Source organism: Myotis yumanensis, unplaced genomic scaffold (assembly GCF_028538775.1).
Source record: "Myotis yumanensis isolate MYYU_CA2020_CCGP unplaced genomic scaffold, mMyoYum1.0.hap1 SCAF_3, whole genome shotgun sequence".
NCBI lineage: Eukaryota > Metazoa > Chordata > Mammalia > Chiroptera > Vespertilionidae > Myotis > Myotis yumanensis.
The window spans coordinates 211,629,956-211,642,280 of NW_027223754.1; the positions used below are offsets into that span (position 1 = coordinate 211,629,956).

The 12,325-nt window shown below is 55.2% G+C and overlaps 1 protein-coding gene across 1 annotated transcript; it reads right to left on the reverse strand.

The window, feature by feature from the left end:
- Window positions 1-648: 648 nt before the first annotated feature.
- Window positions 649-10,547, reverse strand: MCAT (malonyl-CoA-acyl carrier protein transacylase). Its single transcript, XM_070408018.1, has 4 exons — window positions 10,095-10,547; window positions 8,575-8,662; window positions 5,114-5,331; window positions 649-1,311 (listed from the first exon to the last, which is right to left on the reverse strand). The coding sequence occupies exons 1-4, from the start codon at window positions 10,512-10,514 to the stop codon at window positions 883-885; spliced, it is 1,155 nt and encodes a 384-aa protein (XP_070264119.1). The 5' UTR covers window positions 10,515-10,547; the 3' UTR covers window positions 649-882.
- Between the last annotated feature and the right edge of the window lie 1,778 nt (window positions 10,548-12,325).

Consider the following 12,325-nt stretch of genomic DNA (forward strand, 5'->3'; position numbering starts at 1 on the left):
AACCACCACCATTGCCTGAAAGCCGGCTGAATGGGAGTCCTACGAGAAAGCACACTGGTCGGAGGGGCAGAGGAACGGACAGGCCGGACCGGCACCCACGTGTGCCACTTCTTTAATCAGGAGGGAGATGGTCTCGGTGGAGGCCCCCCGTGAGGAGCAAGCGGTCCCAGCCCCACAGCCCAGGCTCCCAGAGCTGGGAAGATAAGTCCCCGTAATACAGGCTGTGAAAACCAGCAGGGATTGGGGCTCAGTGACAGAGGCTGCTGGAGACCCAGCTGTTCCTCTTAAAGGGCCAGCGCATGCACTGAACTTACAAGGTCCTGCTTCCTCTGAGCTCCAGCGCCGGGGGTAAGGCGCTGGGGGACCCAGACATACGCGGAGGAACTGGATTGTCTGGCATCAGGGCAGAAACTAGAACCAGTAGACAGCTTCAGATCATACCAGATAACAACTTTACACAAGCAACACACTCAGAGCAGACACAGTGAGCACCAGAGCCCCACCGAAGCATAGGGGTGTCTCCTGCACAGCAGCTCTCCCACTGTAGGGCAGCTGGTCCTCACAGCCAATTGGCCTGGAGATCAGTTCCTCTCAGGGACACCAACAGCAATCAAGGCTCAACTACAGCAAGACTCAGCAGTCTTCACATAACCAGCACAGCTGCCCCTTCCCCAGCATCCAAACATGCCTAGAGGAGAAATGGACTGTGTTGTATAAATACTCACTTTATGTGCTTTACGTGGCGTCACACAGTCCCTCCCCATCACTGGCGGCGGAGGCTGGACAGGAAGCAGCAGGAACAGCCTCCTCTGGGGAGGCCAGGCTGGCTCAGCCCCCGCCGCCCCCACTGCACCTCACCCCACCCCGTGGTCATCGGAGACCCTACAGGTCCTCGTCCGCGGCCTCGTCGGCCTCGAGCACTTCCACGTGGCTGTAGGACTTCCAGGCCTGCAGGTTGCAGCTCCTCAGGATGGCGCCCAGCTGCTTCCCGGGCCCCACCTCGAAGGTCCTGGGGAAGTCGGAGCCCTTCTTCCTCTCATACAAGGCGTGCATCGTCTGCTCCCACTTCACCGGGGAGACCACCTGCTTCACCAGCAGCTGCTGGATGTGCTTAGGGTGCATGTACCTGCTCCCGCTGACGTTGGCGTGCACGGAGACCAGGGGCATCTTCACGTCGATGGCCTTGAGGACCTGCGCCAGGGGCTCCACGGCGGGCTCCATGAGGCGGGTGTGGAAGGCCCCGCTGACCGGCAGCATCTTGGTGCGTCTGAAGTGGTACTTGGAGGAATTCTTCTGGAGAAATTGCAGAGCCTGCAAGGAAAAGGGTGGAGGGTTAAGCCAAGCAAAGCTCAGGGGAAGACACAGCAGCCAGCATGGCTCCGTCACAGCCCCGTGTCCAGAACATGCTCATCCGCACCTCCTCCCACACCTCCTCCTGCAACCACAGGCGGTGACGGGCTCTGTTCACCTCACCCGTTAGAGCGGCTCCTGAGTCCCTGCCCCAGGAGGCCTCCTCCAGAACCTGACCATTCACCGGTCGCCCAGGCAGCCGACCACAGAGTGGCTGAGAGATCTGAGGCTGGAACCGTGGGATCTGGGTCCCATCTCAGCACTGTCATTCACTAGCTTGGTGGCCCCAGGCAAACCACTCGGCCTCTGAACTTCTCATTCCATCCCCAAAAAGCACAATTTCATCTACTTTAAAAGGTTGCTGGGATTGTGCTTTTTGGGGATGGAATGAGAAGTTCAGAGGCCGAGTGGTTTGCCTGGGGCCACCAAGCTAATGAATGACAGTGCTGAGATGGGACCCAGATCCCACGGTTCCAGCCTCAGATCTCTCAGCCACCATTTCATCTACTTTAAAAGGTTGCTGGGGCCCTGACCGGTTTGGCTCAGTGGCTAGAGCGTGGGCCTGTGGACTGAAGAGTCCCAGGTTCGATTCCGGCCAAGGGCATGTACCTTGGTTGCGGGCACACCCCCAGTAGGGGGTGTGCAGGAGGCGGCTGATCGATGTTTCTCTCTCATCGATGTTTCTAACTCTCTATCCCTCTCCCTTCCTCTCTGTAAAAAATCAATAAAATATTTTTAAAAAAAAATAAAAATAAAAAAAAAATAAAAGGTTGCTGGGAAGTGATCAGATCGGAGAGGTGTGACAGAGTCTGATAACAAAAAAGCACTATGTAGCCCTGGCCGGAGTGGCTGTTGGTTGAGCACAGCCCTGTGCACTGAAAGGTTGCCAGTTCGATTCCTGGTCAGGGCCCAGGCCTAGGCCCAGGTTGTGGGCTCAATCCCCAGTGGGGGGCGTGCAGGAGGCAGCTGATCAATGATTCTATCTCATCATTGATGTTTCTATCTCTCTCTCCTTCTCCCTCCCTCTCTGAAATCAATGAAAATATTTGAAAATAAAAATCAACATAAAATATTTAAAAGAAAACATTTTGAAATGCACTGTTTAATGCAGCGGTCGCCAACCTTTCGGACCTCAGGGACCACCAGTGGTCTGCAGACGGCTGGATGGCAACCACTGGTCTAATGTGTTCAATTTCAATCGAATTCCGCTACTCCTCGTCATGTTTACTAGGGCCTGTTCTCACGTTACTAAGGAACCTCCAACATGAAAACCCAGGAGGCTCCCAGCTCATTTCCCAGCGCAGGGTCTTCCCGGGGCCCCTCCTCCGGGCTTCCCTGCGGAAGAAGAGAGCTCTCCTCCGGAAGCCCATCCTGATCCGAGGCCAACAGGCCTAATCCAGGAGCTGCTTGCTAACAACATAACTTGCAAACGTCTTTAACAATAGATATTCTTAAGAGATGCTTTGCTCTCAGGACACAGCCCAAGGCCGCCCTCCACTGAGACCTGTGCACTAAACAGCCTGCCATTCCCCCCAAAGGCAACACCATCATCCACAGCCTGCTCCCCCCAACCCGACACCATCAGGGCCTCCTCAGAGCCTGGGACAGCTGCTCCCTGGAAGACTAAGTTAAGCCTCAAAAAGGTCAGGGCAGTTGCATGATCTTGGGCGATTTTACTTCACCTCTTGTGCCTCAGTTTCCTCCTCTCTAAAATGGGGTACCGGCAGGAGTTATAGGGCTGCTAAGGAGAACTACGCTTGGCAAACAAGTGCTATTTAAGGGTTAGCAGTCATTCTCTGGAATACCAAGCCCATCCATGCCCACCAGGGAACTTTGTAACAGGGGACCTAGTCTGTGCCCCCACAGGAGGTGGCTTACTGTTTTGGGTAGCACGGCACCTCTGGGGGCCCCTCCCTGCAGGGGTGTATCCTGGCTGCCCAGGCATGACCAGGGCAGCCCTCAGCCCTCTTGTCACTCACTCTCCCATGCTGTTTGTCAATGTCCCACACAGAGGCTGCCCCAAGCAGCTTGAACCCCGGGGCAGGTGCCAGGTAGAGCCCAGCCCAGCACCGCCCGGCACACCTTACCCGGGTGGGGACCTCACCTGCGGGGACCGCTGAGGGGTTCGGGCTGTACTGGCCCTGCCTGCCCTGGGGCCTCACGTCCGTCACCCCATCCCCGGAGGGCTGTGCCCCAGCAGCCTCTGCACGGAGGCCTGTTGGCTCCATGCTGGGCCTCCCACCACGCAGGACTGTGACACAGCATCCTGCGTGGACCCTGCATCACTGCAGTGGGTCCCCTAGTGCTTTCCATGGAGTCCCCCACTCCTCCAACTCGAGTCCCAGGTGGGGCCCAGCAGGCTCCCCTGTGGCTGGCGCTCAGTCAGTGCGGGTCCAGCGGAGGCGCCGAGTGTTTACATCCTGGGGGGAAGACCCCGGCACTTCCCACAGAACCGAAAGGCCACACCGGGGACCCTGGGGGCCACCGGACGATGCCCACCTGCCCGGAGCCTGCGAGGGAGAGCCTGCCGGCTGGGGCCCACCTGGCCCACTGCACTTCGTCCCAAGGCTGGGAACGAGCAGACAGCTTCATGATGACGTGGGGGCCACTATAGCTGGTCTCCTCACCATCTTGTCACAGAGGGGCCTGCTGGCTCTCGCTGACTCGGGAGAGACAGGACACCCGGCTGCTGGCAAGGCCTTAGAGCAGCGGTTCTCAACCTGTGGGTCACGACCCCTTTGGGGGTTGAACGACCCTTTCACAGGGGTCGCCTAAGACCATCAGAAAACACATTTATAATTACATATTGTTTTTGTGATTAATCACTACGCTTTAATTATGTTCAATTTGTAACAATGAAATTGGGCGTCACCACAACATGAGGAACTGTATTAATGGTTCGCGGCATTAGGAAGGTTGAGAACCACTGGCTTAGAGGGAGCACTGAGCAGCCAAGTGCAGGAAAGCACTCGAGTGAGACCGGCCTCAGCCCCGGTGCTGCCTCCCTCGCCTCCCTCACTTGCCCTCTGCCTCCACTTCCTCGGTTGTGAAGCTGAGCCCAGACACCCTGCCGCAGGGCAAGGACTGGCTGGGAAGATCAGACAAGGCGTGTGAACAGCGCCCTGCGCCCCAGCCTTCCCTCGGGTTCCCACCCTCCCTGGCATCCATCTCCTCCAGGCACTGCCGTCTGGTGTCACCGCCGCAGGCCCACTAGTGGACAGCCCGGCCCTTACTGTGCCCTGAAACCTGGCTCATCCGCTCCCGGTGGCCTCCCTTCAATGGCAGGAACCCTGGCTTATCAGCCATGGGGCCCTCAGCACCTGTTACAGAGGAGCTGCTGGGAAGTGCCGTGGGGGAAGCAGCAAATGGAGGGATGTGCAGGATTAACTCAGTTCAGAAGCAGACATGTGGGAGCAAGCAGGGCGGGCGGAGCAGCCCAACAGGAGACGGCTCTCCCCTCTCTAAGGAAGCAGCACAGCAAGGCTGTGAGAAGCCCAGAATGTTCTATAGAGAGGCCCTGGAGACCATCTGGCCAGCCCTTTACGACTCAGGTGGGCTGGCGGTCCCTGCCTGTCCGTGTGAGGCGGGGATGGCACCCAGCCTTCGGCCTCCTCTGCATCGCTCACTGCCCATGCTCCCGGCCCTCACCTACTTCCCAAGGCCACGGCTGGGCAGAGCGCCCGCCGCGCCACTGGGGCTCACGGGGTGGAAGAGCCCCGCCTCTGCCCCGGACTAGGTCTGGGAGGCTTCCGTCAACACCAACCTCCAGGTGTCCGGAGATCACCCTGCAGTCCGGGAAGAGGTAGTTGGCCACCTCACACACGGGGTTCTCTATGCCCAGGGTCTTGCAGTGCTCCCGGGCTTCCAGACAGGCGAACGTGAACTTGGTCTGGGGCCGGCCGAGGACGGACAGCATCCCGCTGGGGACGGCTTCCGAGGCTTCCTGCATCGCCTCCGCCCGGACCTTCACCGCATACAGACCTGGCCGGAGAGAAGTGCGTTGGGAAATCAGTGCACGTAAGGAGGGAAGCTCAGGCTGTGGGACACGGCACAGCTCCGCACGGCGTGCCGAGGCACTGACGTCGGCATGTCCCGGGCCACACGGCCGTCGTTCTGTCTGCGTCTACCAGAGATGTGCCACTGCCACCAGGAAGCAGTGCTGTCCTCGGCCGGCACGGATGGACCCACCGAGCTCCCGCCTGGAGGCTGGCTTGGTGTCGGGTCTGACCAGGGTGATCTTGCCCCCAGGGCAGTGTCTGGAGGCATTTTTTTCATTGTCACACTGGGGGGAGAGGGGTGCTGCTGGCAACTGGTGGGCAGAGGCCAGGGATGCTACTCAACATGCAAAGCACCCCCAAAGCAAACAATGATCTGTCCAAAGTGCCAACAGTGCTGCCGCCGAGACCCTGAGACCCTGAGACCCTGAGACCCTGGTGTGCGGTCAAGGCAGGTGCTCGGGGCACGTTGCTGGGGCAAGTCGTGCTCTCCTTCCAGGTCAAGTTTTCCGTCAGTACAATGAGGATAATAGCATGTCTCTGCCTGGACTGCTGTGAGAAGTCAGGAGTGTTATTAATTACTTTATTACTTAAGAGAAATCTTGTTGAAGAGGAAAACAGGAGCCAGCAGGTATTTGGAAAAATGTACAAACTACAAACAATTACACGAGTTTCAATAACGTAATTATTATAAATCAGGCACCACCGCCCTCACTCAGAGCAGCACGATCAGAGCACAGGCTCTTGGTTCCGTGGCTCAAGAGAGGGGAGAGGACAGGGCTGGACCCAGGTAGGGAATGCCAATGGTCGTGACCCAGGAACGACCTGTACCTACTGTCCCTGACCAGACCAAGGGGCCAGTCCTGGGTTTGATGGGACAGCAGAGAAGCCTGAGGAGCGAGTCCTGCACTGTCTCTCCAACATCCTCATTCACTTGGTACCGACATATGTTTGCACTGAGCTCTTAGCCCCGTACTGGCAGCGAATGCATAAGAGCCTGTGGTGGGACATAGCAGAGGACACACACGAGAGAGAACATGGGACATCCTCCCATGCAGGCATTCAGGAAGTAGCTGTGCAAAACGTCAAGTGAGAAAACTGAACACAGAATGTACACCTGCTATAATTCTGAAAATTACTCACGCATAAAACTATGTACGTACAAGAGAGTTTTATTAGCAGGTAGGAGATATGAAACCTTTTCATTTCCTTAATAGTGCTATATATTTTTAAAACACTGAGGTGAGCCCTAGCCGGTTTGGCTCAGTGGATAGAGCGTTGGCCTGCGAACTGAAAGGTCCCAGGTTGGATTCCGGTCAAGGGCACACGCCTGAGTTGTGGGCTCGATCCCCATTGGAGGACTTGCAGGAGGCAGCCGATCCACCATGACTCTCTCTCATCCCAGATGTTTCCATCTCTCTCTCCCTCTTCCTTCCTCTCTGAAATCAATAAAAATATATTTAAAAAAATAATAAAAATAATAAATAAAACATTGAGGTGAAATTCACAAAAAATATAAGCAGTTTCAAGTGTACAAGGCAGTGGTACTTGTATTCATGCTGTGCAACGTTTCAAAACTGTCCACATCCCATAAAACTGTCCACTATCCCACCTGCTGAGGGTAATCACTCCGTTTCTCCTTCCCTCCACCCCAAAACCACTAATCCGTTGTCTCTGGACATTTCACTTGCCAGCATCACACAGTCTGTGCCCGCTTGGCTCCTCACTGAGCATCTGTTTGAGGTTCACCCATGTTGCAGCCTGTGTTGGCGCTTCACCCCTCTTTACTCCTGACTAATATTCCACCACAGACACATGATTAGCTTTTCCGCTCATCTGATGATGGACATTTGTACTGCTTCCGCCTTTGGCTATTACACACATCTGTGTACACGTTTTCCTGGGTGGACATGCTTTCATCTTAGGTACAGACCTCCGGGAACAACTCCTGGCTCACAGGTGATTCTATGCTTCGCTTTCTGAGGAAGCACCACGCTTCTCCACAGTGGCTGCACATTTCACACCGTCACCAGCACCGTGGAAGGTTCCTATTTTCTACACCCTTGCCAACACTTACTATTTTCCTTTTTGTTACTGATGTTTTAAGTTAAAGCCATCCTAGTGGAGCCGTAGCCGGTTTGGCTCAGTGGATAGGGTGTCAGCCTGCGGACTGAAGACTCCCAGGTTTGATTTTGGTCAAGGTCACATGCCCAGGTTGTAGGCTCAATCTCCAGTGGGGGGCATGCAGGAGGTAGCCGTTCAATGATTCTCTCTCATCATTGATGTTTCTATCTCTCTCTCCCTTCCTTTCTGAAATCAATAAAAATATATTAAAATAAAATAAAATAAATGAAAAATAAATTTAAAAAAAGCCATCCTGGTGGATGTGAAGTAGTATCTCATGTGGTTTGTTGTTTTATTAAAATATGTTTTTATTGATTTCAGAGAGGAAGGGAGAGGGAGAGATAGAGATATCAATGATGAGAGAGAATCATTGATTGGCTGCCTCCTGCACGCCCCCTAATAGGGATTGAGCCCGAAAACCAAGCATGTGCCCCAACTCGGAATCAAACTGTGAACTCCTGGTTCATGGGTCGATGCTCAACAGCCGAGCACACCAGCCGGGCTCATGGTGGTTTCGATGTGCATTTCCCTAATGATGAGCAATGTGGCACATCTTCTCATGTGCTAATTGGCCATTGTGTATCTTTGGAAAAATGTCTATTCAAGTCCTTTGCCCGGGCTCCTCACTCAGATTCCTGTCTGCACTGAGCATGCCCCAAGCCAGGTACCCAGGCCAGAGCGGCCAACTGCAAACAAACACTCTTACGCTGCCGTGCAACTCTATGCAAACTCTTAACTCTATGCAAAACTCTTACGAAGTGAAACTCAAGATCAAACATCCACTTCCTCCTTTCCATTCAGTGACCTGTACTGAGTGTCTGCAGGTGACAGGCACTGAAGGCGTGCGGTGGACCGAGAACGTACAGGACAGCGGGGAAGACGGTCAAGCACGCAGATCCCATGAGCTCACAGAAGAAAGGAAAACGCGATGAGCTCTCCCAGCGTGAGAGGACCAGGTGCCGTCTGGGCCTCGTTCCATGGCATCCCTATCTATATGTCCCTCTAGCTCCCTCGTGGGTGCAGAGTTGTTGCTGGCAATGTCCCTTCTCTCTAGTGAGCCCAGCAAGACGACACCCCTGCGCCACACCAAAGCCCTCTCTGGTACCTTCAGAGAATTCCATGGCTCCGGCAAACACCAGGGCTGCGAATTCTCCCACACTGAAGCCAGCGGCGGCGACACAGCTCTCAATAACCTGCAGTGACAGATGCAGAACGTGAGGCCTGTTCTCGGGACACAGTCGGGCTCTGCTCCGGAGAGCTGGCGGGGGCTCCGGGAGCCAGGCTGGGCGGGCCTGGGGCTCCGGCTCTCAGAGGACAATCACTGACCCAGGCCCTTTCCTGGTGAGGAACTTCCCCAGCAAGCGAAGGCCCCGGGCTGACTCCGAGGCCCCGGAGCCGCCTCCCAGGCCGGAGGGAGCACAGAAGTGAAAAGTGCAACTTTCCGTGTCACCCAGCGTGGGATTGCATTCTTAGCTTGGGACAGTCCCCTAACCTCTCTGAGCCTGTTCTCTCATCCGGGAAATGAGGAAGGAGCAGGACCCGGTCCCAGGGCGGCTGAGAGGATTACGTGAAGGTGATGGGTAAGCCCTCCGTGAATGTTGTTATCACAGCTCAAGAGGACCACCCAGCTGCTCCCTTTCGTTTCTGAGTCTCCTTTCCTCCTCCACAAACTACAGTCTCTTCCTCACGAGGTTGTGAGGATGAAATGGAGTGAAGGGTTTAAAGTGCTAGTTTCACATTTACTGTCTTGTTGGGCTGGGGGTTTTTTTGTTTGTTTATTTTTAAAAAAATATATATTTTATTGATTTTTTACAGAGAGAAAGGAGAGGGATAGAGAGTTAGAAACATCGATGAGAGAGAAACATCGATCAGCTGCCTCCTGCACAACCCCCACTGGGAATATGCCCGAAACCAAGGCACATGTCCTTGACCGGAATCGAACCTGGGACCCTTCAGTCTGCAGGCCGACGCTCCATCCACTGAGCCAAACCGGTTAGGGCTGTTGGGCTGTTTTTGTTTTGTTTTGTTAATCCTCATCCAAGGATACTTTTCCATTGGTTTTTAGAGGGAGTGAGAGAAAGTGAGAAACATCAATGTGACAGAGACCCATCGATTGGTAGCCTCCCGCACACACCCCGACCAAGTTCCGTGCCCTTGACTAGACTGGAACCCGTGACCCTTCAGTCTGCAGGCCAAGGCTCTGTCCAAGGAGCCAAACCAGCCAGAAGCACACTTCCTGTCTTGATCCTGTTAAATCGTAACAGCAATCAATTCACACCGGCAGGTGAAGTGACATTCCCAGACGTCTTCTCAATGACCTTTAGGGATGAGTTCCACCCTCCCAAATTCATTAGGACTTAAATTAAGGATCATTTAAAAAACGACCCGGCCCTTGACCCCCCAGCCCCGGCTCTATTCCCCTTCCTGCAACACTTGTCTGTAACACACTATGCCATATACACAGTGCATTCAGTCCTTATCATGTCTCCCTCCCCTCCATGCAAGCTCTCAGGGCAGGGTCCTTGGTTTTTGTTCATGGCCGAATCTCCGGTGCCCAGAGGAGCGCCTGGCACGGAGTGGGCGCTCGGACCCCGCCCAGCGTGTCCCCGTGGAGCCCAGGCTCACCGCGGGCTGCAGGTGCTGCAGTTTCTCCACGGCGGCCAGCGAGGCCACGAAGACGGCGGGCTGGCAGTGCGCGGTGCGGTCCAGGGCCTCCTGCGGCCCGCGCAGGCTCAGCTCCAGCAGGTCGTAGCCCAGCACGCGGCGCGCGGCGGCGTAGAGCTCGCGGACGCGCGGGTAGCGCAGCAGCCCGCGGCCCATGCCCACCACCTGGCTGCCCTGGCCCGGGAAGAGCAGCACCGAGCACTGGCCGGGCAGCCGCCGCGCCGCCGGCTCCCGGGGCTCCTCGTCCGCCGTGGTCGCATCTCGCAGCAGCTCGGCCACGTCCACGGCGCCCGGCGGAGGCGGCCGGAAGTTCGAGGCGCCGCGGCGGCCTCCCGCGCCCCAGCCCCAGGCCCCCAGGGCCCGCGCCACGCGGACGCTCATGCTGAGGACCTGGCCTCACGCGCGTTACCCGGGCGACCGACGTACGACTGCGGCGGCGCGGCGCGGTCCCTGACGCATTTCCTCCCGGGCGGACCGGGCACCCGGGGCGGGAAGAAAGGTTCCGCAGTTCCTGGTTCCGGCCCCTCTCGCGACTCCACTGCTGCGTGCAGGCGTCTAGGGTGACCCGTGCGCAACTTCAACCCATACGGAAGAACGCGAGCCTGCACCACCATGAGCCCTAAAAGTATTTATTGACTAAACAGCACTGCACAAAGCAATAGTCACGCTTTCTACTGGCACCCGAAGGTGCTTGAAACGCCTCCATTCTTTGAGTACTTCCTTGATTCTCCCAGCAACACTGGGCGATAAGCAAGAGAACAGCTCTCTCGTTTAATGTTTCCTACAAACCAGACACGGTGCATAGCCCCTAATAAACACCCAATAAATGTTTGTTCCACCGAACAAAGCCCTGGATATTTTTCAGACATTCGCTGATTTAATGTCTCACAGCTACACTCTGATGAATAGGCACTGTTATCCTCCATTTATGAGTGAGCAGACAAAGGCTCTAAGAATGGGTGTCAGAAGAGGAATGGAAATTGGGGTCCCCTGGCTTCTGAGTGCTGGTGTGAGGCTGGGTCAAAGAGAGTCTATCTCCTGACCTTACCCTAATCCAGTGGTTCTCAACCCGTGGGTCGCTACCCCTTTGGGGGTCGAACGACCCTTTCACAGGGGTTGCCTAAGACCATCGGAAAACACATATATAATTACATATTGTTTTTGTGATTAATCACTATGCTTTAATTATGTTCAATTTGTAACAATGAAATTGGGGGTCACCACAACATGAGGAACTGTATTAAAGGGTCGAGGCATTAGGAGGGTTGAGAACCATTGCCCTAATCACATACACCTCTCCCTTTGCTTCTCTCTCATTCCCTGCCAGGACACACTCACACACACACACACACACACACACACTCACTACACACTCACTACACACCTCATAATGAGGAAGATCGAGGTAGAATGATGTCAGCAAATCTTCAGTGAGTGTGTCCTGAGAATTAAAGCCCTAACTCTTGGGACATCGTGACAGCCTTGCTTTTGACAAAGAAAAAGTGGGAAGAAGCTGTGTGCCCAACTCGAGGAGATTAGTGAAGTGAGTTATGGCGAATCTAATACAAGGCTGTGATCATAACAGACATGGAGGAGAGTTTCAGGTTGAGACAGGAATGGAGCCTCCAGAAGCCCATAAATCCCCAGCAAAGGGATCTTTTAAAGACATCAACCCACAGGGGCAGGGAGAACAGGAAAGGCGCCCCGCAACAGCATGTCTAAAGCCAGAAAGCGGGCAGACCAGTGTGACCTGACTTAGCGGCCCCCAGGCAGCCCAGTCCCTCCAGCAGGGGAGCTGAGAAACAACCCTTATTCACACAACAGCACAGTTTAGGAGCTGGTAGCACTGGCTGCTTCTAGATCTGAGGTGAAAGGCTAAAGTAAAGAGAACCATTTGGAGGTGTCTTTGAGGAACAGTTAGCTCTTTGGATCCCCTCCTTCTCTCTAGCCACTGAGTGGTGCCTCTCCCCCATCCTAGCCAATATCCAGAGATGAGCTCTGGAAAGGGCTGGGCATGCCAGGGACAGCGGTGGATGTGGGTACTCCGCCGAAACAGGTGGGCACTGAATGCTGAATGCAGAGACGGCCTCCAGTGTTCTCCCCACGGAGCTCCCAGAAGCCTGGAGCCAGACCCCTCCCCTCCAGCAAGGGCCTGGAGGACCTTGGGGAATCTGACCAGTCCAAGATGAAAA

Coding starts and splice junctions, on each gene's coding strand:
- MCAT (XM_070408018.1), bottom strand. CDS start 10,514: ATGAGCGTCCGCGTGGCGCGGGCCCTGGGGGCCTGGGGCTGGGGCGCG. Junction 8,663..10,094: donor TGCAGCACCTGCAGCCCGCG/GTGAGCCTGGGC, acceptor CTGTCACTGCAG/GTTATTGAGAGCTGTGTCGC. Junction 1,312..5,113: donor TGATCTCCGGACACCTGGAG/GTTGGTGTTGAC, acceptor TTTTCCTTGCAG/GCTCTGCAATTTCTCCAGAA.